The following is a 26,358-nucleotide window of genomic DNA, read 5'->3' on the forward strand; positions in this document are numbered from 1 at the left end:
AACCTAATAGTTACATTGACAAACTAACAATACTACAAACTTAGGGCAATCCGCCCCCCCCGGGGGGGGGGGGTTGAGGTGTTTGGGAGCCAAAAAGTCTGAGTTCCAGAGCGTTTGGGATCCAAGATACGACTGTAATTCAATTTTACTAGCAAATCAGAGGTTAAACTAATCCCTTAGAACGTTCGCATGACACACCTACATACTGCAGCCGACACACTAACGTGTTACGGCACACGCGTTGGAAAACTCTGATCTAGTACAACCGCCTGCAATGCAGGAATATGCAGCAATGCAAGAATGTGAAGCTGCCCCATATGGGAATCGAACCTGCAGCCTTGGTGTTATCAGTACCACGCTCCAACCATCTGAGCTATCCAGGCCAAATGTGTGAAGCTGTCCTGGAGGGGGCGGGTGGGGGAAGGAACTGGCCTCTTTATGTGATGCTACTTACCGTATTTTTCGCTCCGTAAGACGCACTTTTCCCTCCTAAAAAGTAAGGGGAAATGTGTGTGCATCTTAGGGAGCGAATGCGGGGGGGGGGGGGAGGCAGGAAAAGCCCCCAAGAGCCACACACAAGCTCCACGTGGCTCTTGCAGGCTTTTCCCCAGGAGGGAGAAGGGACTGACACGGCCAGTCAGTCCCTTCTCCCTCCTCGTAGAAAAGCCCGCAGGAGCCGCACGCTCCTTAAAGGGTGCGCCGCTCCTGTGGGCTTTTGCGGGAGGTGGGGGTATTGTCATAGCCGCACGCAGCCTCTCCTGGCTGGAGAGGTTGTGCGTGGCTATAGAGGAAGCCAAGACAGCGAGCGGGATGGGCTTCTCCTAGCAGCCCCAGAAGCTCTGGGAGAAGCACACAGGCAGAAGATTTTTTTTCTTGATTTCCCCCTCTAAAAACTAGGTGTGCCTTATGGAGGGAAAAATACGGTATGTGCCCTGTTGTGCTCTATACCAGCACACAAGGAGCATGAGAAAATGCTGTGCAACTTGCAGACACTGCCACCATGTCCAGCTATGGAGGATGTAAGGGCAAATGGGGACCCAGCACTCACAAATTCAAGAGAGGGTCATTTAGTGTTGCAGCGTTACCTAGATTGGTTTCACCCGATTCTGTAATTGTATCCAGCACTGGTCCCTTCTTTCCTTTCTTTGAGAATGGAGGGAGCTTTTTCGAAAGACTTTCAACATCAGGAAGCTTTAAAGAAAAAACAGAGGAGGAAATTAACTTTCTAACAAAAACAGTCAAAATACGAGTAACAAATTTATGTCCACCAGTGCCGTACACACAATTCTGTAAGTCTGAGCAGTGAGAAGGGCAAAATTATTAGGAGCAGGTTGTCAGTAGCCCAGCACAGTGTAAATGAGGTGTTTGTATTAGCCCAACTCTGCTAAACTTTCACATCCCAATTACCTTTTTCAGAAATTCCATGCCAAATTCTGAACTGAAATAGGGGGGGATGACTTTGTTCCTTATCTTCATAAGACATTCCTTTCCATCCTCAATTTCCTGCCTAATTGGAAGAAAAAGAAGAAATCCACAACACTATCATGATTTTACTCTGTTTTATAACCAGGAATTATGGATTGCCCATAGTTAAGTATAGAATGTTAAAAAGTGAAAAACTGGACAAATTTGCCCCACCAGGACAGGAGAAAAACCACCCCTCCTTTCTTTCTTTGTCGAGAGAAAATGGAGTACACCTCCAGGGTGAAGTCAAACGGCTGCATTAGCAGCACCAAAGTGACCTCCCCGGGGTGCAAGCCTGGGCAGTGTGTCTGGAGATCCTGGGCTGCCCAGACAAGAAGACCCCACTCTTGGCCTCACGCATGTGGTTCAAAGGAAAACAGAGCAATACCATATTGGCCCAAATATAAGCTGCACCTGAATATAAGACGCAGCTTTAAAATAGAAGGAGGGAAAAGAAAAAATGCCTGAATGTTAGCCACTCCCTTGCTTGCTGCTCCTGGCTGCATGCCAGCGGCCTTTCCCCTTCCTCGCTTTCTTCCTTCCTTCCTTGGGGGAAAACTACGCTCCCGGTGCTGTCCCCCCCACCCCCCCGCTCCTGGCTGCATACCGTAAGGTCATGAATATAAGCCACACTTTAACTTTTCATGGTCAGAATGGGGGGGGGGAGTGTGGCTTATATTCAGGTCAATACGGTACATTTGGGACCAGCGTGGCTGCAGGAGTTGCTGGAAGGAGGCATACAAGGTTCCATCCAACCACCTTAGGGACTTGTCAGATTTATGTAGGGTTTATTCCTTAGCCCTTTCCCGCAAGGCAACCCCATTCTTTCTCCCCCTGCACCCCACCCCAGCTTCCACTTCGGAACTTCTGAATCCTACCCTTAAACTAGCAGCACTGTTACCTGGTCTGCGCAAGCTTGACCTGCCAGAAAGATACATCCTGTGCCTCTTCCTGGCTGTATGAGAAGAAATGAAGAAGTTGACCAAATATTATTTTTGAAATATGACACTGACATCTTATGCAAAGAACTAATACAATATATGAAATCTTTTGACAACTTTACCTTCACTTGTAAAGATTCCTGCAACTGGCAACTGGCTTGTAATAATGCCTGTGAGTAAATAATTCACTCCCAATAGCCTCAGGAGCACTTTTTTACTTGAACGTAAAACACACATCATCAGAGCTTGTGATTTAGGGCCTAGCTAGAGAAGACGACGGAATCTGCGACAAGCTACCGTATTTTTCGCCCTATAGGACGCACCGTCCCATAAGGCGCACCTAGTTTTTTGGGGGGGAAATAAAGGGGGAAAAAATTTTTCCCCCAGGCGCGGGGCTGGGGCGGGGGAGGCCCGAGCTTCCCCCGACCCCAGCCCCCAAACAGGCAGCTCTCTGCAAGCCGTGGGAGCCCAGCACTGGCTCCCGCTGCTTGCGGAGAGGTCCGCGAAGCCTGGACGCGCTGATCTCAGCGCGCGCAGGCTTTGGCGTGCAGGCAACTCTCCACAAGCAGCGGGAGCGGTCCTGATTGCAGAGAGGTCTGCGAAGCCTGGAGAGCGAGAGGGGTCGGTGCGCACCGACCCCTCTCGCTCTCCGGGCTTCAGCGAAAGCCTGCATTCGCCCCATAGGACGCACACACATTTCCCCTTCATTTTTGGAGGGGGAAAAGTGCGTCCTATAGGGCGAAAAATACGGTATGTCAGCATAATTGTCTAGCGGTCCAGATCAGGCTAATTACAACAACACACACCTTACAGGTAATGAATAAGTCATGGCTGTGCATTTATGACAACATCTTATTATGCTGAACTCTTACCGGAACCTCTGCCAATATTCTTCTGTTTTCTTTGCAAGCGACTCCCTTGATGGATGGTGTGAGTGTGAAGCCACTGCCTGCTCATATATTTCAGCAATATGAGCTGTAAAGCCACAAGAGAAAGCGATGTACCAACATGTCTCAATCTGTTCTGACATTCACATTTTTTTGGTCTTCTGTTCTGCTGCTATCACCTGATTTTATACAGGTCTTTCTTCTGCTTCATTATCCACCAATGCAGAAATATACTATATATGCATTTTTATGTATATCATAGAGCACAATTTACGTACATGCATATTTCAGCCGTCAATAGATATCTGCGAATTAATTACTTCCCCTGTGTTTTCGTTTTCAAAGTTAAGAAATTTCCAGAGGGGTAACTATTAATCTTTTGCAGCAAGAACACCAAAGAGCTTTGTGGCACGAGAACTTATTTTTCTGATTGTGAGCTGCAGAACCACTTTTTAATGAGAATTATAAATGAGAGACCTTTAAAATGGTGGCACCTCTCCACGCATGGTCTATAAGAAGGAGGGAGGAAAGGGTTGGTGGAAGAGAAGCTTCACATCCACCAACCATTATCACTGGCAATTCTCCTCCCCAGCGGTTCTTTAACAGATATTACTTAAGCACCAGCAACAGGATTTCCCTACTTGTCCCAAAATGTAATTATAAAAATAAAAAGCTAACACAGAATATTTCTGGCAGATGCAGAGAAATATTGCACACAAGACTCACTAGTGATTTTAAAAGAGCAAAGCACGTTTTCTCACTCTTACCTCTGCTGCCTAGATCTTCTGAAGGTTCTTCAAGGTTAGGGAAAGACTGCAATGAAAAAACATTGCTTGAGTCGTGTAGTTCTAAATTTTCCAGGGCATTTCAGCCACACCAAATATTTAACAAACAGCTATTATGGGGCTTAAAGCCACCAAAGGCATTGGCGATACAGTGGTGTGTGCCATTCCTGCTGTCAATATGTGTGTCTGGAAGAAGATGATTATTTTGAGAGACCAGGATAGAAATATGAGGAAGATTTCCACTGCAGCACATTGCTCTTCTGCAGTCTAAAAATTAAACAGCACACAGACCCATTATATGGATTCATATAATTATGGCTTCTGTCCTTTTTACTTTTTTCTTGCTTGCAAGCAAGGTTTAGGCTTATTACAAGTTATTGTAAGTTTAAATTAAGTCTGCTGCAACTGGATTTCTTATAGACTGTGCCAATCCTGAATGTACTGGATGTGTGAGCATAATGCTCATCTGCCTTCAGTAGCAGTAAAGCTCTGCTGGATGAAATACAATTGCCTCTGGTCTATTTTTGGGGAATCCTGCAACGCTTATGCTGTCACTCTGCTAACCAGACATTGTAATCTGCTCTGGATCAATATTGTGTAGAATTTGAATGACAGTGGCACCAAGCCAGCTGGATCTAATAGAGACATTTAGCCCAGCTGCTGGTGATGCAGAAAAGATGTTTGCATCATACTCTGCCCTCCTTCTACCCTGTCCACTTCTGTTCCTTAGCTGTCTCTCTACAACAGTTACCGCATTTTCCCGTGTATAACACACCCCTGTGTATTACACGCCCCTTATTTTGGGGGATTCAAATTTAAGAAAATGGGGGGGGGTTCCAGAGTTGTTGAGCTAAAAAAACCCTCACCCGCCAGACCAACGATGGCAATCACGCACGTCAACAAAGCCACCAATTGTCTGCCCGCTCACCGCCATTCGCCAGCACAACAGCTGCAACAGCAGCCAATCGGCAGCAGCCCTTGCTTCAGCCACAAATCGATTGCCCTTCTGCAGATAACAATCTCCTGCTCGTGGCAGCAACCGCTCCCCTGCCCCACCTATTAACTGCCCATGTATAAGACAACCCCACTTTTTTTACATTAAAGGTAAAGGGACCCCTGACCATTAGGTCCAGTCGTGACCAACTCAGGTTGCAGCACTCATCTTGCTTTCTTGGCCGAGGGAGCCGGCGTATAGCTTCTGGGTCATGTGGCCAGCATGACTAAGCCGCTTCTGGCGAACCAGAGCAGCGCACGGAAGCGCCGTTTACCTTCCCACCGGAGTGGTACCTATTTATCTACTTGCACTTTGACGTGCTTTTGAACTGCTAGGTTGGCAGGAGCAGGGACCGAGCAACGGAAGCTCAGCCCATCGCAGGGATTCAAACCGCCAACCTTCTGATTGGCAAGTCCTAGGCTCTGTGGTTTAACCCACAGTGCCACCCGCGTCCCTTTTTTTACATTATTTTCTAATAAAACAATCTCGTGTTATACACCGAAAAGTACGGATGCCTTTGCAGTGCCCAACTGCTGTTAATGTTTCCCATCATCTTCAGTTCCCTTTCCTTTTGTCGGCTGCAAGAGTGAGGGCATGGAAAGCAATCTCTGGCACCTGTCATCAAACACCTACTCTTCCATTCCATCCCCACAAAGAAACAGCCATGCACCTTTGCAGCTTAGTTTTTACAGCTCTTTTCTTCAGTTCCTCTGCTCTTTAACCATGCTTTTTAATTTTTTATTTCTCCAACCAGCAATCAGATGTTACCATGAATTTATGCCTTGAGTTCGGCAAGCATCACCTCCTACTTTGGAGCCATTTCCTGGTGAGGGAGCAGGGAATCAAAAGCTGCTTTTGCTAAGGCACACTTAGATAGTGTCACCTGTTACTTGCAATGGCTGTCAGGAACAGAATCTCATTTTGACCACTCCGCCATTTACTCAACACCCACTCTTCTGTTTCTGTATTTTATTTCTGTGCCTTGCTATGAAAGAAAAGAGTTCAAAGAAGTTCCATTTACGTTTCTGATTCCAGCTGCAGCTGTGAACAGAGTGGAACTGGGCAGAGAAAATGTTCCTGTTACGAGACAATGAAGTGAAGGAAGTGCAAACCCAGAATTTTCTGGTTCAGAAGTACCGGTAATGGTTAACAATGGGTCACTACAAAGGGGAAGAAACAGGAGAATGTAAGGGAAGGAGAAAACAGACCCCAAGGTTTGGGGAAATGCAGAACGGAGCCACTGTTGTAATGAAGGCAGTGTCACTCTCCCTTATAAAGGGAGTTTAAGGGAACCGGAATTTAAGGGAACAATGAAAGATGCAATCCTTACCATAACTAGCTTGAGAAGGTCAGCAGCATTTTCCTTCTCTTCTTCCATTCGTGGATCTTTAATAGACATCTCTTCCATTTCTTCTTCTTCCTTCATGATTTTTTCAATGTACTCCTTAAAACCAGGGCAGTGGAGAAGAAACAGGAAAAATAAACTTTCTATAAAAAATGTTCATTAGAGTAAGCTGTGGTGAAAGTGAAAACTAACAGTTGGTTCTGTGTGTGCATTTTAAAACTTTTGTCAAATTACAATCATTATTGTGTGTGTGTAGAAATCAGACCTACGTGAGCCAAATGGTGGGTTTTGAGAGTCGCTTCAAGTGTGGCGGTGTTTTGAGAGAACAGGGCACCTTTAATTTCCAGTTCCTTCACACTTCTATATTGTCTGAAATAAAATTTCACAGGAAATGTGTGTGCTCCTTCTACATTGATATGGAAAGATTTTGCATCCCCCAGGGGAGGGAGACAGAAAAAAATCTATTTTGTAAGTTATAGAGATACAGATAAACAGAATGAGGTGCTTCTGCTGCCTGCATACTCCACACTATTTCTGTTCAAAGCTGTTCTGAGACAGTTACTGGTATGGAACACACATAACAATCCGTTCACACAAAGTCATTTGAGTATGATTCTTTTCAGTTTGGTGTTGCCCGGCACACAAGAAACTTCAAAAATCTGAAATAAATTTAAAGTGACAAAGCACATTTGATGTGACTAAAATGCTTCTGGGACTGGTTCAAAGCTATCTGACTGCGGAGCTCCCTACGTATATCAAAATGCTTCTCTCCTTTCGTAAGAGATTGTGGCAGGTTCAGTGGTAAACCTGCAGAAGGTTCCAGGTTCAGTCCCCAGCATAACTCGTTAGATCAGCAACCTGATGGCAGCAAGTGATTGAAAAGACCCACAAGAGCCACTGAGAATCAGCTCAAAGAGAACTGGTCTAGATGGGCAACTGCTCTAGCCTGGTAATATAAGGCAGCTTGCAATATGATAACTTTGTACTGGGCCAGATGAGCCTTCAAACTGCAGTACATTATGATGAAATATATTGGTGTTTGTTTCATACACCAAACATTTCATGAAGGAAAATAGAAGGAAAAGCAAAATGGACAAAAAGATGGGCAAAATGGGGGTGAGGGTGGACAAAAAGAATCACATTCCCACCCACATATTTATTAGTCTATTACAGTCATCATCCTCCTCCTCCTCCTCATCATCATCATCATCACAACTTGTAACACTAGTGACATATTTAAATGGCTGAATCTTCACACTGGCCCATACGCCAGGAAGTTCTTCCACACTTTGATCCTTGGAAGGTGTGAAATGACCAGTTTCACATGTGCTTCTATATATGGCTGACCTGTGTGCTGAACCAACGAACTGAAAGTGACAGCCTTCTCAGTGTTGAGCCTTTGGTGTTTATTTGATACACCAAACATTTCATGAAGGAAAATAGAAGGAAAAGCAAAATTCTGATTGCCTACTCAGAGTGACCACTGGATCATTGGGGGAAAGGAACATAAAGGAGCCAGTGTGGTGTAGTGGTTAAGAGCGGTAGTCACGTAATCTGGGGAACCGGGTTCGCGTCTCCGCTCCTCCACATGCAGCTGCTGGGTGACCTTGGGCCAGTCACACTTCTTTGAAGTCTCTCAGCCCCACTCACCTCACAGAGTGTTTGTTGTGGGGGAGGAAGGGAAAGGAGATTGTTAGCCGCTTTGAGACTCCTGAAGGGGAGTGAAAGGCGGGGCATCAAATCCAAACTCCTCCTCCTCTTCTTCTTCTTCTTCTTCTTCTTCTTCTTCTTCTTCTTCCTTTTCCATATGAGCCTTGATTAAACAAGGTCTTCCTGAGCTCTGGTGCAGTACTGTAGTCTTAGTTCTTTTCTTTTCTTCTGGATCATTCATCAAGCCTGCCCCCTGGTTTGCCATCTGATCCTGCCTGGATTTTCAGTCCTGACTCCTGACTTGTTCTTTAATTCTGATTCCTGATTTGCCTTCTGATATTGACTTGCTCATTGGTTCTAACCCATTAAGTAGAACTTCTGGGAATTTCTTGGACATCATTTAAAGAAGGAAGGGTGAGTCCTTTAATTCAAGCTTCTCTGAGCATTCAGGTTTTTTTAGATGTACTACTGAAAGCTTAAAAGATCAGCTGCGGGTTTGCTTCATTAGATCTTCCACAGGGTTTGCCTTACCTTCACAGAAAGCTGCAATTTCTGCCTGAGCTCATCAGTGACTGGCGAATACTGGATCAACCGGCGGATTTGGAGAACATTTGGACATTTCTGTATCGGTGCAGGAGAACCTGCTAACTGCTTGAATTCTATGCACAGGCCTTTCCAAGCATTCATTCCAAACGGAGGGCCTGGAGTCTTTCTCTGAATCCAAACGACAAAGAGAAAATCGGGATTTTACTTGTTACGCATTTTAGTGGGACTTTCTTCTATGCAATATCTTCTGGATCAACCTATCAGAAAATCTGCTTTCAGCCAGTTGCATCAGAAAGCTTGCTATCATATAACACCTGTCCTGAAAGATCTACATTGGCTCCCAGTATGTTTCCGAGCACAATTCAAAGTGTTGGTGCTGACCTTGAAAGCCCTAAACGGCCTCGGCCCAGTATACCCAAAGGAGCATCTCCACCCCCATCGTTCTGCCCGGACACTGAGGTCCAGCACCGAGGGCCTTCTGGCAGTTCCCTCACTGCGAGAAGCCAAGTTACAGGGAACCAGGCAGAGGGCCTTCTTGTTAGTGGCGCCCAACCTGTGGAATGCCCTCCCATCAGATATTCTGTTTAATATTCTGTTGGGAGCTGCCCAGAGTGGCTGGGGAAACCCAGCCACATGGGTGGGGTATAAATTATTTTTCTTCTTCATTAATTTAGCATCATCATCATACGAACTATGTATTAGGGTAGTAAACATAAAAGCCTGAATGATTATTGCTTTTGAACCTTGGATTATGTTGCTATTTATAATCATATGCCTCTCCTCATATGAAGCAGCCCAGATTCTGTGGTCATCAACTGAGGCCTCCCGCAAGGAGTCTGGAGGATGGCAACACGAGAACAGGCCTTTTCTGTGGTGGTTCCCCATTTGGAAAATGCTCTCCCCAGGGAGGCACCTTTGATACATATCTTTAGGAACCAGACAAAAACATTCCTCTCTCCTCAGCCCATTGGTTAATTCAACCATCTACTGTTACCATGTTATGCATGTTTGTGTTTTTATATTGTAAACTGCCCTGTGATCCTTAGATGATAGTCAGCAGGGCTGGATTTAGGTTTGATGAGGTCCTAAGCAACTGAAGGTAATAAGGCCCTTTATATGTCCAGCTGTCCTTATATGCTATATGGTAATTTAGGCACCTAATAGGTATCTAAAGCCATTTGCACATGCAGAATGTAAGCACCCTATATATAGAAATGAGCAAACCAGTGATATTTTAGGGAGCAGGCTAGCATGACTTACATCATAGGAGCCTACACAACATAAAACACTGTTGCTATATGTAGGTTTTATTTTTATTTTTTTTATCTTATATTTTGGAAATGTACATCCAGGTTTCTTTTCCTTTAAATTTTTTGGGGGGCCGCCAAGAGAGTGAGGCCCTAAGCTATAGCTTGTTTAGCTTATACGTAAATCTGGCACTGATGGTCAGTATAGAAATTTAATAAATAAACAAAGTAATAAAATAATGAGCCCATTAAATAAGTCAATGATTTTATAGGCAGCGTGATGAAACATTATGAAGGTTCTTAAAAGTGAAGTTAGAAATAGATTCTGATTTCCCCCAGAAGATCCTTCAGAGATGTAGCAGGAGCTGATTTTTACATGCCTAAATCGACATACTAAAATGAGGATGTTTTCTGGGTCACAAACGTTTTAATTAATCTACATCTCTTTTCTTCTCTCCCCACGTCCCAAAGGATTGCTGGGGAAATTACCTTAATGAAGCAAAGTCCAAAAACTCTACTAAAAGGCCAAAATTATAAGGGACAGCATACAGCAGCTGGAAATCTGAGGAAAGCTGTTACAGTGACATCGCCAGCACACTCTCCTAGTCATTTGCTTGGCTGGTAGAAGCGGATACTTTTGCATAGACTTTTGTGTCTAGCCAGACAGACAGCTGCATCAATGACAGGAGGAGAAACAGTACAGTGGTACCTCTGGTTACGAACTTAATTCGTTCTGGAAGTATGTTCTTAACCTGAAACTGTTCTTAATCTGAAGCACCACTTTAGCTAATGGGGCCTCCTGCTGCTGCCACACCGCTGGAGCACGATTTCCGTTCTCATCCTGAAGCAAAGTTCTTAACCCGAGGTACTATTTCTGGGTTAGCGGAGTCTGTAACCTGAAGTGTATGTAACCCAAGGTACCACTTTAACTATCTAAGCTTCTATGTTCTTTATCAACACAACAAAGCATTGCACTATTTTGGTAATATGCTACCTATCTCTTCAGTAGCTAAATGTAACTAACCTGAATTTGGAATGGCTAATTTCCTCCTGGAATGTTTTATGTCAAGTTGCACATTTTTTTAAAAAAGTTCTGCGACACAGAGCCTGAACAAGGTCTTCCACCATGCGATTTCTTTTCTCATCCTGAGATAAAGTTCTTAACCCGAGGTACTACTTCTGGGTTAGCGGAGTCTGTAACCCGAAGTGTTTGTAACCCGAGGTACCACTGTACGTGGACCCAGTCCAGGCACTCCTGCCCTCAATAAATCATTGTGAATTCTTTAGATGAACATTTTTTTAAAAATTGGCCTGCCAGATCAGTGCTGTCATATCACAATCAAGTACTGAAGGAAGCAATTCTGAACGCTGCATACCTCAACTGGAGGGAAATCTTCCCAGGCCCTTGACTGGAGATTATAAGGGATGATAGTGGATGAATCTCTCTTCATCACCCATCGAGACGCTTCACTCAAAGGGCGAAGTACGGTAATACTTAGGATTCCTGGTTTGAAAGACAAATAGAAAACCCAGAGAAAATCACTAGTCATTCTATCTCTGAAAAGATTCAGGTAGGTAGTCATTTTATTTTGTTTTTAGATATTTGTAAGCTGTCCAGAGTAGCTGGGGAAACCCAGCCAGATCGGCTGGGTATAAATCATAAAATTATTATTATAACAATGATGTAAGTCTAGACAAAAAACCCGCCAGATAGCAAGAAACGGCTGTGATGAAGAGTTTTGCTTTGCCACATTCACAATAGCAAATAGATGATACACCTGGGGAAAGTAGACTTTCCCAGAAACAGAATGTTGTTCTTTGAATTTATGAAATTGTGTGGTAGGATGTGCCCCCCCTCCAAAAAGCCAACTGATCGCGGGGAAATTGTTATGTATAGTAGTAATTTAATTCACTGAAATTGTAAATGCTTGCGTGTGTTACTATGTGGTTAAATTTGATTGGTTGGTAACTGAATTTTAGAGAGTTCTCCAGTAGTTTTCATGTGGTTGGCTAACACTGGTCACATGGGAGGTACTTAGTGAAAAGTGAGGTTACAGGGAACCAGGTTGAGGGACTTCTCGGTAGTGGCGCCCACCCTGTGGATGTCATCAGATGTCAAGGAAATAAACAACTATCTGGGCTTTTAGAAGACATCTGAAAGCAATCCTGTTAAGGGAAGCTTTTTATGTTTGATGTTTTATCATGTTTTTAATATTCAGTTGGGAACTGCCCAGAGTGGCTGGGGAAACCCAGCCAGATAGGCAGGGTATAAATATTAAATTTATCATCATCGTCGTCGTCATCAAAACAAGTCTGATCTGAATGGAGGATTGTGCTCCTACCTGGGCATTCTTGTATTGGCTCTTGTATAACTGCTGTAACTGGATCACCATATGCATCGGTCAGGTACGCCTCTGCATCCCTGGTACGGAGGAGTTCAGTCCCTGAGCCATCAGCATACACAATGAAGAATCTAAATCATCAACCCCACACATCTGGTCAGTTCAAGTTCAAGCAAAGTATATAACAAACAAAACCAGAACAGCAGAAGAATGAATGAAAAGTCCAAACTGGGCTACTATAAATTTCCCTCCATGCAAAATTGACTCAGTCACTTCATATGCATTGCTTTTAAAAAACCTTGCATCATCGCAATGTAGAACAACGAAGGAGGGGCAGATATGGCACAACAAATGTGGTGAGAAATAAAAGAGGACCAAGGAAACTTCAAGCAATAGTTAAAATCGTTGGCTCGGGTTGCATATATGTGTAAATAGGCCATTTATCCAAAAGACCAAAAAAAAGAAAGAAAAAAGCACTGGTTAAAATATGGCAGCTGGCCCTATAAACGACATAATGGGCAACATTTATTGATTTCCTACCTGGGTGCATGTTCCCCATATACGATTGGCAATTTAATTTCTGTGATCTCTGATTCCTTTCCATCAGCATCAATATTAGCAATGAATTCAGAGGTGCTGCCATCAGCCATGACCTGCAATAAAAAGCAAAGTCACTTGGCTGTAACTATAGTTCTGGGCACTCACATCTTTGGCATTATGTATACAGCGGATATTTCCACCTGAATCTGTAGGGAGGAACTACCTATTCCATTGTATTCAAGTCTCGTCTCTTCCTTGGAAGCCTCACCTGTTACAATCATCCATTTAAATTTAAAGGGATGGGATCATTTAACGAAAAGAAGACTAAGTTGAAGGACAATGACGGCATTTTTCAAACACTTCCGTAATGCTTTAAGGCCCCCCCCATCACCCCTTGGGTGATATTTTGGGATGGTCTTCAAGAAAGAAAGAAAGGCAGGCGGGGGACATCTGCTGAACATATGTTTTCATGAACATTTTGCTCAACTCTGTTTTAAAGCCTCTAATTGCTTCATTTGAAGCAGTGATATCATTCTCATCTTTCTCTCGCTTTCACCAGATAATCTGGCTTATTAAAAGGTAAAGGGACCCCTGACCATTAGGTCCAGTTGTGGCTGACTCTGGGGTTGTGGTGCTCATCTCGCTTTACTGGCCGAGGGAGCTGGCGTACAGCTTCCGGGTCATGTGGCCAGCATGACTAAGCCGCTTCTGGCGAACCAGAGCAGCGCACGGAAACGCCGTTTACTTTCCCGCTGGAGCAGTACCTATTTATCTACTTGCACTTTGACGTGCTTTTGAACTGCTAGGTGGGCAGGAGCTGGGACCGAGCAACAGGAGCTCATCCCATCATGGGGATTCGAACCGCCGACCTTCTGATCGGCAAGCCCTAGGCTCTGTGGTTTAACCCACAGCGCCACTGGCATGGCTTATACAGGAGCCCTAAAAAAGAGGTATAAAATGCAAACAGAGAGGGAGCAGAGCTGGCCTCGCGGTGCATTCCCAGGAGACCTTCTCCTTCCCCAAATGTCCCTTTCCCAAATGTCTACACACTTCTTCCTGATGAGCCTGTTCCTGGAGTTGCGTGTTCCATTACATGTGGCACCAAAACCAACATGATTCAAGCATCTCCCCACGAGGACTCCCCTCTTGTTCTAATGCCACCCTTCTCACATAACCACTTCACTGTGGCTCCTTGCCATAGGCCAAGTCAGTGTTATGGCCAACGCTGGCTTTTGACAACAGAGATGAAGGCATCAAATCTCAGTTCAACCACGAAGCCCCCTGTGTAAACCTAAGACTAGTCACTAGCAGCATAATAGGAATTATTGTGAGGATAACATTGGGAAAGGTGGGGGAAGATTATCACAAATGCTTTCCTAGAACAAAGAGATAGAAGGAACAAAAATGTAAGAAATAAAAAAAATATTCTCTTTACTCGTGCATATAATCCCACATATCTAGAAGAAATACATAAATACATAAACCACAGGTCGCAAAATCTAAAGCGCTTGTTTCCTCAAGATCTTGGAAGCCTCATAGGTGGGAGGTCAGTGGAAACCCGTTGGAACAGGTTAAAAACTTTAAATACCTAGGTCATGGGTAGGCAAACTAAGGCCCGGGGGCCGGATCTGCCCAATCGCCTTCTCAATCCGGCTTGAGGATGGTCCGGGAATCAGCATGTTTTTACATGAGTAGAATGTGTCCTTTTATTTAAACTGCATCTCTGGGCTATTTGTGGGGCCTGCCTGGTGTTTTTACATGAGTAGAATGTGTGCTTTTATTTAAAATGCATCTCTGAGTTATTTGTGGGGCACAGGAATTCGTTCATCCCCTGCAAAAAATATAGTCCAGCCCCCCACAAGGTCTGAGGGACAGTGGACTGGCCCCCTGCTGAAAAAGTTTGCTGGCCCCTGAACTAGGTGTTCACTTCCAAAATAACACTTCCTGGAAATACCATTGTAAGCTTGCACTTAACGGAGAGGATACTCTACCTCTGGCTATCACCCGTTTCTTCTTTAACAGAGGGAATCTGTTCATGCCAGCTGCTCAACAATTGTAGTAATGACGTTATGGAGAATGTGGCAAGATTTTTGAGTGACGCCATAAAATGACATCACCGTAGGTCCTAAGAGCCATCTTTGTACCTCATGATGCTTGGACGGTTTTATCCTAAAGTATCTCCAACTATGTTTCGTTAACTGTGTTGTGTTCTGATCCATGTGTACAATGCACTTTTTAAAATGCCAGTAAAGCAGATTGGTTTAAAAACAAACACACAAACATAAACCATAGTTGACACTGACCAGTATTTCTGGCTTTGAACAAAGTGCAAAGTGCAAAGTTAGTTGAAAAGAGAAGCAAGTGCTTCCAATGTTCAACTTCTCAGAGTCATGTCAGAAGAGGAGCTGGAAGAACACTAGCTGAAGGCTCTTTAAATTTATCTTAATAAATTAAAAGCCGAATGATTGACTATATATATTTTAAATAATTACAACCCAATTTAAAAGCAAACCTTGTAAAACAAATCCACACAATGAACTGCAGAACAAACTGTAGTATTTTACCTTAAAAATGTTTCCTGCCTGGTCTGTCACCTCACAGGCAATACTGGAGTTGTGTTTCATAACGTATTTCCCTGCCTGCTGATCCTCAAAATTGGATACAAGATCACTTCCACTTTTTTCAAATGCCTCTGGAGAGTAAACTGCACAACAGTTTTCATCGATGAAGAGGCAGCCTTTGTTCATGGGCAGTATCTACCACGATAATAAAGGAGGAGATTCAGCCACCCATAAATTTACTGATCAATGTAAGTGCCATGGAAATGCAGGATGAATTAGTTTGAAAATGGATTGCAGTCCATCCCTTTATGCTTAACTACTTTTCATGTTGGAGAAGGAACTGGCAATCCACTCCAGTATTTTGCCAAGAAAACTCCATGGACATAAAAAAGGAGAAGCTTTGAGAAGAAAGTGGGAGTTTCTAAGGCATGCTCTGGTTCATGGGGTCATGGAGAGTCAAACACAACTAAGATGACTAAACAACAACAACAGCTTTTCATGTACCTCTTCCTGCTTGCCATTTGTTAACATTTTCACTCTCGGGAATAACAGTTCACAAATGTGTGTTCTAATAATAGAGCTGTTTTAGAATACTCGCATTCATCAATTTCATATAAAACTTAGCATAACTGGAAATCTGGGGCATGGGAAATAATGGGGCACAAAATGGACATTGTAACTCAAGGAGTTAGACCGGTGATTCTCAAAGGGTGTGCCACAATGGTGTGGCAAGAGAGGGTGGCAAGTGCGGCATGAAGATTCAAGGACAAACACTGAAACATTTCAGTATAGTATAGTACAGTATAGTATAAAAATAATTTTTATTCGCAGAATATGGATAGGTATCTTTTCAGAATGAGAGCCAGAGCATCAAGGGATTCTGAAGACAAGCCTAGTTGTGATCCAGAATCACCGGTCGATCAAAAAGGAGAAAGGGTCGGCTGCAAGAGTTGCCAGGAAGAGGCGCACAAGGCAGCATCCAACCGCCTTAGGGATGCCACTCCCTATTTGTGTAGGGTTTACACCTTAGCCCTTTCCTCTCCTGAAGTTCCACAAGGCAGCAGGTAAGTGGTGATGTAGAAATTTAATAAAAATAAATAATAATAATAATAATAGGATACATTTTTAATTGTAGACTCACTTGGTATGTTCCTTCAGGCTTTGATATAATCGAAGTTCCATCAGCAAAGATGGCACAACACGTACTGTCCTCACAATTTGTTATGATCGTTGCAAAGTCTGGATTTTCTACACGCATGCATTTTACTTTCCTTGTGATGGTTTGGGGCTCGGTGTCTAGGAATGAAACCAGATCAACCAACTTCAGAAGAGCATTTATACTGTGAACTGTGACAAAGCCTAAGATGAGTGGCAGAACAATGTTATTCTCACAAGGATGGCTTCAATACTCTTGTCATTTACTATTAAACTTGCCATCGTATCCTTGAAGCTCAGATTTATAACACTTTCAGCCAGTTGAATACTTTCTGACAAATACACTTCAATAAATTTGGTTTCTATATACAGCAGTAGCTGTTTCAACCATCTCGTTCTGCTCATTCTGCCCTGATATGTTGGCACCTTTCAGGATTTTGGATGTAGCTCATTGTATGATGAATCTCTCCCTACTTTAAGAGATACCGGAATTCAATGCATTGAGCAGGATGAAAGAATAAATTAAATTCTGTTCAAGATTCAAAAGTATTATCTGATGCATTACCAGCAATCAGCAACACCTGACTGAGAGCAACTGCTTATTTAACCACCATTCTTGGTGCAAAAAGGTCTGTATGTTGGTAAGAAATCATCTAAACGCCTCCATCTTGCTATATCAAGGATGAGGTTCTTCAGGCTTCCCTAGGTAAGATGGAAGATTCTGCTTGTGGCAAATATAACTTTGTTCTCTGATCATCACAATAACTGTCACAAGTAAGCAGATTGAGGACAGCCGCCACCATCAGCAGCTATACTGCAACTCTCAATCTGTTTAATCTTTGAGAACAAAAACATAGGACACCTTTCTTGTCTCTGGTCCATCACCAGGATTCAGAAGGTGAATAACTAAAATCAGCTGAATGTAATTATTCAAAATAGCTTTTACAATTGATGTAAATGAATTTCTCCTTGTGGAAATGATAACGTACTGTAATATGTTAAAGCCAACTGAAAACACAGGAATTTAAACGGTCCCACCTCTGTTTTTTTGCAATGAAAAAGGGCTATACGAGAATCATACTCATACCTGTTTCTTCACTGTCAGCGGACTCAACCATTTCAACACACTCTTGGAAGAAAGTGGTTATTCTGGTGCCATCAGCGTGATCTACTATTCTGGAACCATCGCTTTTCTCCACCACAACAACCATATCTTCCCTTATGGTCATTACCTGGAGAAATAGAAGATTTGTTGTTGGCATCCATCTTTCCCAAGAGGCAATTGAGGATGCCACTGGGGTGAAGTCAAATTCTACACCAGCAGCACTGAAGTGCCCTCCCTGGGGCACAAGCCTGGCCAGGGTGCATGGAGGTCCTGGTCTGCCCAGGCAATAAGGACCCCCTCTTGGCCTCACAGATGTGGTCCAGAGCAATACGTTTGGCTCTAGCTTGGTTGCAGGAATTGCCAGAAGGAGGCATATCAGGCGCCATCCAACCATAATAGGGTCTCCAATCTGGATATGTATAGGGTTTACTCCAGGGGTCAGCAAAGTTTTTCAGCAGGGGGCCAGACTATTTTTTTTTGGGGGGGGGAAATGAACGAATTCCTATGTCCCACAAATAACCCAGAGAAGCATTTTAAATAAAAGGGCACATTCTACTCATGTAAAAACACGCTGATTCCCGTACATTCTGCAGGCTGGATTTAGAAGGCGATTGGGCTGGGTTTACTCCATGGGTAGGCAAACTAAGGTCCGGGGGCCGGATCCGGCCCAATCACTTTCTAAATCTGGCCCGCGGACGGTCCGGGAATCAGCATGTTTTTACAAGAATGTGTGCTTTTATTTAAAATGCATCTATGGGTTATTTGTGGGGCATAGGAATTCGTTCATTCACCGCCCCGCCCCCCAAATATAGTCCGGCCCCCCACAAGGTCTGAGGGACAGTGGACTGGCCCCCTGCTGAAAAAGTTTGCTGACCCCTGGTTTCCTCCTTAGCCTCCCCTCCTCCTGAAGATATCTTGCAAGGCAGCAGAGGTTTAGAATCAGAGTTTTCCTTCTCCTAGGTGTGCTACCTTCCCAGGTTGACGAGCCCCATCTGTCCCTCACTTCCCTCTGCAGCAGGTGCAGAAACTTCCCCCTTGACCATTGGAGCCACTATTAGTCTCATCTGCTCAATCTGCAAGAGCCTGTCTTCGCATACAGGGGAAGTTCTTAAGTCACCGATGGTTTGGGACCCACTGGCTCCCTTGCCAGGTTTAGCAGGCCAGTCAAAGTCATTTCCAGGGTGTGGCCGCTATCACATGCTGACAGCTTCTAGGAGCCACAGGTGAGAGCTGAGTGCAGAGTGGGGACCAAAGGAGGACAAACTACCCAAGAAAGAATGCAACAGGTCTCCCACCAGAGGTACTACTCTTCCCCTAAACCCTATACACACCAATAGAAGAATACTGATGGAGTTTTATCGGTGGATTGATCCTGAACATGAAATCAGAACATTTTACAGTCTTACCTTGGTTTTCAAACAGCTTAGTTCTAGAACGTTTTGGCTCCCGAACGCCACAAATGCGGAAGTGAGTGTTCTGCTTTGCAAACTATTTTTGGAAGCCGAACGTCCGACGGGACTTCCAACTGGCTGCAGGAACTTCCTGCAGCCAGGCAGAAACCACGCTTTGGTTTCCAAACGTTTTGGAAGACGAACAGACTTCAGGAATGGATTCCGTTCGACTTCCGAGGTATGACTGCATTACATATTTTGGAGGTGCATGCTTGCTCCTCACACCCTTTTATTAAAAGAACGTAGTATTTTTGCATGCTTTACTATGAAAGAACTATAGAGAAACAAAAGTAGCATGTGATCAATGTGCCACTTGGAGGTATAAGAATGCCATGGGAGATTACAAACACAGTATTACCGTTCCAGTAACTGGGTCGGTGGCCTGGTAGGCTAGCAGTGGCTTCAGGTCCAGCCTCTCTGAGCCCTTGGTGCCTATTTGAATGCCTAATGGGGTAGTGGTTATCCAGGTGCCTGCCAGGGCATCTGGGGATTGTTCCATATCCAATAGGTGATCCTGAGCAGCGACTTCAGCTGCTTCAACTTTTAGTGCCGGAGCACCCTTGGTACCTTTTCCTAGAGAAGAAGAAGAAAAATTAGGATCACTTAAATACACTAACAGCACTATATCATCATCTGTCAGGGAAGAGTTTTAATTTCCCATTTTAATTTCTGCAGTATCTAGACACGATTTTCTTAGACCCCGCGCATGAAATAACCACAGCTAGGCAGCTGTTGAGAATGAGACAAGGAAAAGACACTGTGGGAGTTTATTGGTCCAACTTTAGTTTGCTGGTGCAGAAATTAAAATGGGATCTGAATTCCCCAACAGTTGCAGCCCTTTTTAGGGAAGGACTGAACAATGAGATTTTAGACCAATTGGCCCAAATGCCAGAACCTAGTTCCTTGGACTCTGGTCCGAACGTGCCTGCAATTGAGCCTACGCGTGGAACGCAGGGCTAGTGAAAAGAAGGAACAATGGCGATCACAGTGGCGGAAAAACAATATTATCGAAAGTACAGAAAGCAGAGCGGGCAACGTGCCAGGACGAGAGCGGCCAGAGCCCATGGAATTAGGAGCAGCCAGACCCCTCCCAGTTACTACCTCTTCCATGGTAAGAGGAAATGCAGGGAGAGGAAGAGACACGAGGCGTTGCTTTGTCTGTGGAAAACCAGGGCATCTAGCACGACAATGTTGCAATCGTAAAGGATTGTCTCTATCTGGAGCAGACATGGGAGAAGACAATTGCCTGAAGGAACTGAATCAGGGAAACGAAGGTCCCCGGCTGGAAATGGGAGCTTGCAGCCGGGTGGAGGAGCAATAAAAAGCTCTCATGCGGAACCACCTATTCCAGGACTAACGGTGAAGGTGCAACTACAACTACCCAATGGACACAGGGTCCAGGTAGAGGCGCTGTTAGACTCAGGAGCGTCAGCAGATTTCATAGACCAGAAATTGGTACAGGAACACAAAATCGCTTTGTTACCTTTGAATTTCCCACTGCGAGTGAAAACAATCGATGGCAGACCGCTACTGTCAGGAGAAGTGACTTACGAGACTCCACCAATGAGAATGGATATGAGTCATCACTCAGAGACCAGGGCATTTCATGTGACCAAACTAGCTGGGCACCCGATGGTGCTGGGCATGAGTTGGCTCAATCGTCATAATCCGGTGATTGCCTGGCATCAAAGGTCTTTGGTTTTTGGTTCGATCTATTGTATGACACATTGTTTGGGGCAAAAGGGAAAAATCTTGGTGGAAGTAATGGGAACAGAGGTGGAAGGGAAGTTGATGGGGAATGAAAGTGAGATTCCATCACAATATATTGCTTATCGGGATGTTTTTTGTGAAAAAGAAGCGGATAAACTTCCACCACATAGGCCCTATGATTGCAAGATAGATCTAGTCCCTGGGGCACAGTTGCCACCAAGCAAGATATATGCCATGTCGGAAGTAGAATCTGCAGCATTGAGGGAGTTCCTGCAAAAGAATTTGCAGAGAGGTTTTATTAGAGAGTCCACAGCCTCGGGGGGTGCTCCTGTCTTTTTTGTCAAAAAGAAAGGGAAGGAAGGGGCACCGAGATTAGTATGTGACTTCAGAATCCTTAACAGCCAAATGAAGCCTCGCGTGTGCCCACTGCCACGTATAGATGACCTCTTAGAGAGAGTAAGGTCAGCCAAAGTCTTTACCAAGCTTGATCTACGAGGAGCATATAATCTGATAAGGGTCAGGGAAGGGGATGAGTGGAAAACCAGTTTTTGTACTAAGTATGGTGCATTTGAATTCTTGGTAATGCCCTTTGGCTTGCAAAATGGCTCAGGGGTATTTCAAACCTTCATCAATCACGTCTTGGCAGGTATACTGGATCAGTTCTGTGTCTCCTATTTAGATGACCTCTTAATATATAGTGAAAGTATGGAGGGACACGTAAAACATGTCACGCAGGTGTTAGAGAGATTGAGGACCAACAGGTTATATGTGAAGTTAGAAAAGTGTAAGTTCCACACACAAAAGGTGGAGTTCCTGGGATATTGCATTTCCCACAAAGGGGTGCACATGGACCCCAGTAAAGTTCAGGCAGTGGTGGAATGGGAGGCACCTAAAACTAAGAAAGATCTACAGAGATTTTTAGGATTTGCTAATTTCTATCGTAAATTCATAGGTAATTACTCCAAAATCACAACGCCACTGACTGATTGTCTAAGTGGCAAGGGGCCATTCAGATGGTCTGAGGAAGCACAGAAGGCCTTTGATAAATTAAAGGTGGTGTTTGCTTCAGAAAAATATCTTATGCACTTAGATCCCAGTAAACGTATAAAGGTAGAAACTGACGCCTCTGATAGGGCTATTGGGGCCATTCTGCTACAACAGGACAAGGGAGGGGACTGGAGACCCTGTGCATTCTACTCTAGAAAATTAAATCAATCAGAACAAAACTACACTATATTTGATAAGGAACTTTTAGCTGTGCATGCTGCCTTTAAAGTGTGGAGACATTTTTTGGAAGGGGCGTCACATCAGGTGGTGGTACAAACAGATCATAAGAATTTAGAGTATTGGAGAACTGCTAGACAGCTAAACCAAAGGCAAATTAGGTGGGCGGAGTTTTTTGCTGGGTTTAATTTTAGGATTGAGTACATACCTGGGCATCAAAATGTTCGTGCAGACGCGCTATCGCGCAAACCTGAGTATATGGAAGGGGAAGCACCTCCCAAGTTGCAAGAAATGCTGAGATCGGATCAGTGGGGGGGTGCAGCCGTAGTAGTGGACGGCAGGGAATTCCAGCGATTGACAGTAACAGATGAGTTTGCACAAAAGAAAATGGAGGAACTGAGAAAAGGTAGAGGGGAAAAGGAAGGTTTCAAGGAAAAAGGTGGATTGTTGTACAGGAGAGGGGTGCTGTATGTACCTGCAGGTGAACTAAGAGGTAAAGTGTTGAGGCAACATCATGATAACCCGACTGCAGGACATTTTGGTAGAGAAAAGACCCTGTATCAGATCACACGGCAGTTCTGGTGGCCAAAGTTGAGGGAGGAGGTAACGCAATATGTAAGAGGTTGTGAAGTATGTCAACGAGCCAAGGCACTCAGAGCAGCTCCTGCAGGGTTGTTGCAACCTATGCCCACACCGGGAAGGCCTTGGGATGTGGTGTCTATGGATTTTATAACGGATCTACCGTCATCGCATAGGCAAACAGTGATCTTTGTGGTGGTTGGCATGCTAACCAAGATGGCACATTTCATACCATGTGCCAAAATTCCGACCGCGCAGGCAACTGCAAAGATGTTTTTAGATAATATTTTTAGGTTGCATGGTATGCCATCACAAATCATTTCAGATAGAGGGACCCAATTTACATCACAATTTTGGAGGAGGTTAATGCAGTTACTAGATGTGGAGCTAAGCCTCACGTCGGCGAGACACCCGCAAACCAATGGGGAAGCTGAAAGAACGAATGCAACACTACAACAATATCTGAGGTGTTATGCTGGTTATCAGCAGAGCGAGTGGTTAGAGAAATTGAGTCTAGCAGAGTTTGCGTATAATAATGCAATGCATGTGTCTATGGGCAGAGCCCCATTTGTGGCAAACTATGGCTTGCACCCAAGGGCATTCCCAGGTCAAGAGGAGCAGTTAGCAGTACCAGCAGCAGAACAAATGATAGAGGAGTTGAGGTGCATTCATGAGATACTGAAGGAGGATTTGGAAGAAGCTAAAGAGGCTTACAAGAGAGCTGCAGACAGGCACCGGTGAGTTGGGGAAGAAATCCAAGTAGAGAGCTGGGTATGGCTGTCTAGCAAGGGACTACCAATACGAGGGAGGTGTAAAAAGCTAGAACCAAGGAGATTGGGACCTTTCCAAGTAAAGGCTCAAATTAACCCAGTCGCTTTCAAGCTTCATTTGCCTGAAAATATGAGAATACACCCTGTATTTCATAGATCTTTATTGTCAGTGTTTGTACCAGCGCATAAGTATCAAAGTTCAAGGGAACCACCTCCTTTTCCCACCATGATGGGGGAAGAGGAGACCAAAGTGGAAGAGATATTAGACTCGAGAATAAGTAGGAGGAAATTACAGTATTTGGTTGCATGGAAAAGGTTAGATGAGTCTGAGAACTCATGGGAACCAGCAGAAAAAATTAATGTTCCAGAATTGCAGAGAGAATTTCATAGAAAATATCCCCACAAGCCAAAACCCCATAACTGGCATCTTCAAGAAATTTTTGAAGAGACAGATAGCGAGGAAGAGGAGTTCATAGGGTTCGGTCCTTCAGAAACAGAGGAGAGCGAGAAGGAGGAAGGGGGGCTTAGGGGAGGGGGTGATGTCAGGGAAGAGTTAGAAGTTTTCAGTTTATCAGAGGGAGAAAGCATTCCCCAAGTGGGGAAGGAGAGCAGTGAATCTAATAGAACGGAGCAAGCGGAACAACAGGGAGGGACCGGCTGTTCCCAGGAAAGGCAAGGGTTCAGTTCTAGCTCAGATTCGGAGGAGGGGAGATACAAGCCAGCTCTAGCCAGGAGGTTAGAAAAAAGAACGGGAAAGCGAAGGGAAGGGCGCCTTCACCATTTTGAGGGTGGCTGGTCACGGAGAAGCAGAGCTCAGAAGGTATCTGAAAGAAGTGACTCTGAGGGATAATATTTAAGAACCGTTTATAAGAAGGTTTTGTTAATACGCAATAAAAAGTTTTATAAAAGAACAAGAAGCATTTGTGTGGCGATCTGAAGAGGACAACGACCAGGCCTGACATCATCATCGCTGCTGCCACCACCACAATCTTCTGTGGGGTCAAAATTTATTTCTCCCGATGGAAAAAAATCCTACACAGAATGACAGGCAGAAACCCTGAAGTTTGGAAGACTTATTTCTTCCCATTAGAAGTAGGGATTCACTATGGGTTCGATTTTCAGACACCTGCATAGCTTAGACATTTGTCTGTACCAACATACCGGCGTCTTTTCACTGAAGCCAGATTAAATGTATTCCCATCCAAGTGCTGGATGGCAGACTGAGAGGCATCCCTTATCAAAACAGGATGCGTGCACGCTCTCAGGATGTCGAAGGTACGAGGCATATTTTATTGCATTGTGGACAATATGATCAAGATAGGGAACTATTGATTAAACCACTATTGGCAAATTGGCCGGGTTAATCTGAAGCCTACTGTACCAAATATCTTCTAGACAGCAAGAACAATAATATCACAGTGGCCGTGGCAAAGTTTCTTTCAGTAGTTATACGAATCAAATATCAGAATCAAATAACGCTTCAGTCTTCCTTCCCTGGGGGGTTGTCTGTACGAATCTGTATTTTATTCTGAATCCATTTTATGGGTCGTTGGACCGCAATAAAGATTATTATTATTATTATTTCTTCCTTGCTGCTCTTGGGCTGACCTTGTCTGAGGACAGAACTGGTCTTATCTATACCACAGCTAGTCCCAAGAACAGAGAGATGAATGCTCCTAAGGAACATGCTCATGGCGATCTTTCTCAGTCAGCTGCTGACTCAACATTTTTAACTTGAGGTTTCAAGAGACCCTACTGACAAGAGATAGGCTTGCAAGGGGTCTTAAGGCATGGGCCTTCCCTGTCCTTCCACTTGCGAAAGATTAAAGCTCAGCCTGTGCCTTTCAATATGATCTGTTGTTACAAGTGTATGTCTAGATTAAATAAATGCCCACTCTACATTAAAATCCAAACCACCCTCCTAAGAGGAACAGAAATAGTTTCCTTAGAAGAAAAAACATGCATTGTCTAAACGCATGTTGATACTTTCATTTTTTATTGGTTTTTCACAATTTTATATATTTTAACTTTAACCATTTCAAACATCAAAATAAAAGGTTCTTTTGAACCTTCAGACCTTCTTCCCCCAAATCATGGGTTCCATATTTAAGATTAAATTTACTGCCTCTTTTACCATTGTCCATCTGTTTTATGTCCATAGTTACCATAGTTAATTCCACATGACAAATGTCATTACATCCCTGCCAGTGATTTTAACTGTTTACAATGGTCTTTTAAATAAATTAAAAATTTAATCCAATATTTTAAAGAATACTTGATCTTCCTGGTTTTGGATGCATGTTTATACTTTCATTTACCACTCCTTATACCCAATACCTAAATGAAAGAGTGCTTTATCGCACAGAAAAGTAAAACTGAGAATATAGAGCTATACTTTACACTCATGATATATGAATGTCCTTGGATAAATGTGAGCAGCAATTAATTCATTCACACACACACTCTTAGAGAGCAAAGAGTCTCTATTTACCTAAAGGCCTACAGAGTGAGTGCAACATTTGTCTCATAGTCATGCTAAAGAAAGAAGGGCGAGATTTATACCATTTTGAATTGTGATTGCCATCTTGATATCAGACCAAATGGTAAAGTATGTGGGAACATAAAACATGAACCAGACAATAAAAGTTTCAGATTACTCAGCCCCCTGACCACCTACTAGATTTCTTGGTGCTTGTATCGGGAGGAGGGGTGGCCTCTGTATGTGGTGTACTTGCAGGAGGTGGAGGTGGTAAAACAGGACCAGAATCAGGGCTTCTGATCACTGTGCCATCAGCAAACAGTATCTAGAAAAAAACGAGTCAATGACATTTACACTCAGCAAATAGAATTATCGGGGCAATCCGAAGTAAGCCTCAATGAACTCAATGGGACTTAAAGGACCCCTGCCCGTTAGGTCCAGTAGTGACCGACTCTGGGGTTGCGCTGCTCATCTCGCTTTACTGGCCAAGGGAGCCGGCGTACAGCTTCCGGGTCATGTGGCCAGCATGACTAAGCCACTTCTGGCGAACCAGAGCAGCGCATGGAAACGCCGTTTACCTTTC

General features: G+C 44.0%; 1 protein-coding gene across 3 annotated transcripts in view; it reads right to left on the reverse strand.

The window, feature by feature from the left end:
- SPAG17 (sperm associated antigen 17) overlaps positions 1–26,358 on the reverse strand; it is an 82,509-nt gene that overhangs the window by 10,218 nt on the left and 45,933 nt on the right. For all 3 annotated transcript variants that reach the window (XM_053372030.1, XM_053372029.1, XM_053372028.1), the window contains 15 exons: positions 25,974–26,100; positions 19,372–19,586; positions 17,545–17,689; positions 16,444–16,598; positions 15,306–15,497; positions 12,742–12,854; positions 12,202–12,332; positions 11,236–11,363; positions 8,598–8,780; positions 6,402–6,515; positions 4,060–4,105; positions 3,278–3,380; positions 2,366–2,419; positions 1,408–1,507; positions 1,086–1,191 (listed from right to left, as the gene is read on the reverse strand). In XM_053372030.1, the coding sequence (XP_053228005.1) occupies positions 1,086–1,191; positions 1,408–1,507; positions 2,366–2,419; positions 3,278–3,380; positions 4,060–4,105; positions 6,402–6,515; positions 8,598–8,780; positions 11,236–11,363; positions 12,202–12,332; positions 12,742–12,854; positions 15,306–15,497; positions 16,444–16,598; positions 17,545–17,689; positions 19,372–19,586; positions 25,974–26,100 (1,912 nt within the window). The remainder of the gene's footprint in view (positions 1–1,085; positions 1,192–1,407; positions 1,508–2,365; positions 2,420–3,277; positions 3,381–4,059; positions 4,106–6,401; positions 6,516–8,597; positions 8,781–11,235; positions 11,364–12,201; positions 12,333–12,741; positions 12,855–15,305; positions 15,498–16,443; positions 16,599–17,544; positions 17,690–19,371; positions 19,587–25,973; positions 26,101–26,358) is intronic.

This window comes from Podarcis raffonei, chromosome 17 (genome assembly GCF_027172205.1).
Source record: "Podarcis raffonei isolate rPodRaf1 chromosome 17, rPodRaf1.pri, whole genome shotgun sequence".
NCBI lineage: Eukaryota > Metazoa > Chordata > Lepidosauria > Squamata > Lacertidae > Podarcis > Podarcis raffonei.